Source organism: Cynocephalus volans, chromosome 1, assembly GCF_027409185.1.
Source record: "Cynocephalus volans isolate mCynVol1 chromosome 1, mCynVol1.pri, whole genome shotgun sequence".
Classification (NCBI taxonomy): Eukaryota; Metazoa; Chordata; class Mammalia; order Dermoptera; family Cynocephalidae; genus Cynocephalus; species Cynocephalus volans.
In genome coordinates, this window is record NC_084460.1 from 145,038,355 (window position 1) to 145,040,045 (window position 1,691).

At 33.6% G+C, this 1,691-nt stretch overlaps 1 protein-coding gene across 1 annotated transcript; it reads right to left on the bottom strand.

Moving 5' to 3' along the window:
* Positions 1-304: 304 nt before the first annotated feature.
* Positions 305-1,291, bottom strand: LOC134387089 (olfactory receptor 5H2-like). The gene has a single exon (XM_063109354.1). It carries the CDS (start codon positions 1,238-1,240, stop codon positions 305-307), a length of 936 nt encoding a protein of 311 aa, XP_062965424.1. The 5' UTR covers positions 1,241-1,291.
* Positions 1,292-1,691: the final 400 nt, after the last annotated feature.

Here is a 1,691-nt window from a genome sequence, read left to right on the forward strand (position 1 = left end):
GAAGTACTCCACTATTTTAGTGCTCAATGTATTTATAAATTCATGTTGAAACATATAAGATTGTAAAATTTTTTTTTTGTTTTCAGCTTTAATTATTCTAATATGATGTGAACATGATTAAAATCTCTGTATGGTTTTGAGTAACATATATACGTATTTTAAGGAGTTTATAAGGAATTATAACTTTAAGGCATTAAAATACTAGTGCAGTTACAATTGCAAAAACTTAGCACTAACAAAAACATAGCTATTGCCACATGCACAATTTTATGACTATCTTAATGAAACAGAACAGTTATTAGTATCAGATCTCAAAATTTTTATTTAACATATTTCTAAGTGAATCTAAGACTTTTTTATTTCTCAGGCTATAGATAATTGGGTTTAACAAAGGGATTATGATTGTGTAAAATAAAGAGTCCATCATATCTTGATCATCTGCTTGTTGAGATCCAGGGAGATCATACATGAAGAGAAGAGGGCCATAGTACAAAGAAACAGATAAGAGATGGGCTCCACAGGTGGAGAAGGCTTTTCTTATGCCTTTGATGGACTTCCTTTTTAAGACCGTAAAGAGGACAAATGTATAAGAGACAAGAACAATCATAATGGTGAATGCTTGTATTGAACCTGACAAAATAAAAACCATCAGAAAATTAATAGAAGGGTCAGTACAGGAAATCTTAAACAATGGTATAATGTCACAGTAAAAATGATGTATTATGTTGGAATTACAGAAGGTTAATCTCAACATAAAAACTTCATGAATTAAGGCATGAAGAAAGCCACCTATAAATGACAAGACTAAAAGCAAGATGCATAGTCTATTGGTCATAATTACTGGATAAAGTAAAGGTATGCATATGGCTAAATAGCGATCATATGCCATAGTTGCTAAGAGAAAACATTCTGTGGTTACACCAATTGCAAAAGAAAAAAATTGATTCTTGCATTCAGAGAGAGACATCATTTTGCTTTTGGCAAAGAAGTTGACCAGCATCTTCGGGGTCACCGTGGATGATAAACAAGCATCCACAAAGGCTAAGCTCCCAAGGAATAAGTACATGGGGATGTGGAGGTGAGGGTCATTCCAGATGAGTAAAATCAGACCAAGGTTTCCCATGATGGTGATGAGATACATCACCAAGAACACCAGGAACAGGGGGATTTTCCACTCTGGTTGATATGGAAGTCCTGTGAGAACAAACTCTGTCAGCAGTGTTGCATTTTCCTTTTCCATGTCCTTGCTTGGTGTCTCCTGAAATGAAATAAAGTAAACTTAAAAGAACATTCACTAATAACATACAAAATGAATATTGGGGGATGAGAGTTGAATATAACCATATGCTTATCAGAATAACTTCTTAAGTTTATATTACTACTATAATAGATATTAAGTATTTGGGGGAATTAAAGAAAAGAAAAAATGCAATTATTTTGGTTCACAGAATCAAAAGATTTAGACAAAAGAAGAGGCTTTCTGAGCAAGTGGTAAATTTATAGGGACACTGTTGAGTATGGGAGGGAAATTTTGTGTCTTAGATATGGGCACAGGGCCAAGGGAATAGATGGTTAAGAAGCCTGTATTAAAACATGTATTTAATGGCATGTGAAGGATTTTGAACTTCATCTCTCAGGCAGTAGCCATGTACTAAAAAGTTTTAAGAGGAGAAGTAGCATCATAAGAAATT

Bases quoted from the DNA above. Each gene is read 5' to 3' on its own strand.
- LOC134387089 (XM_063109354.1), bottom strand. From the start codon at position 1,240: ATGGAAAAGGAAAATGCAACACTGCTGACAGAGTTTGTTCTCACAGGA.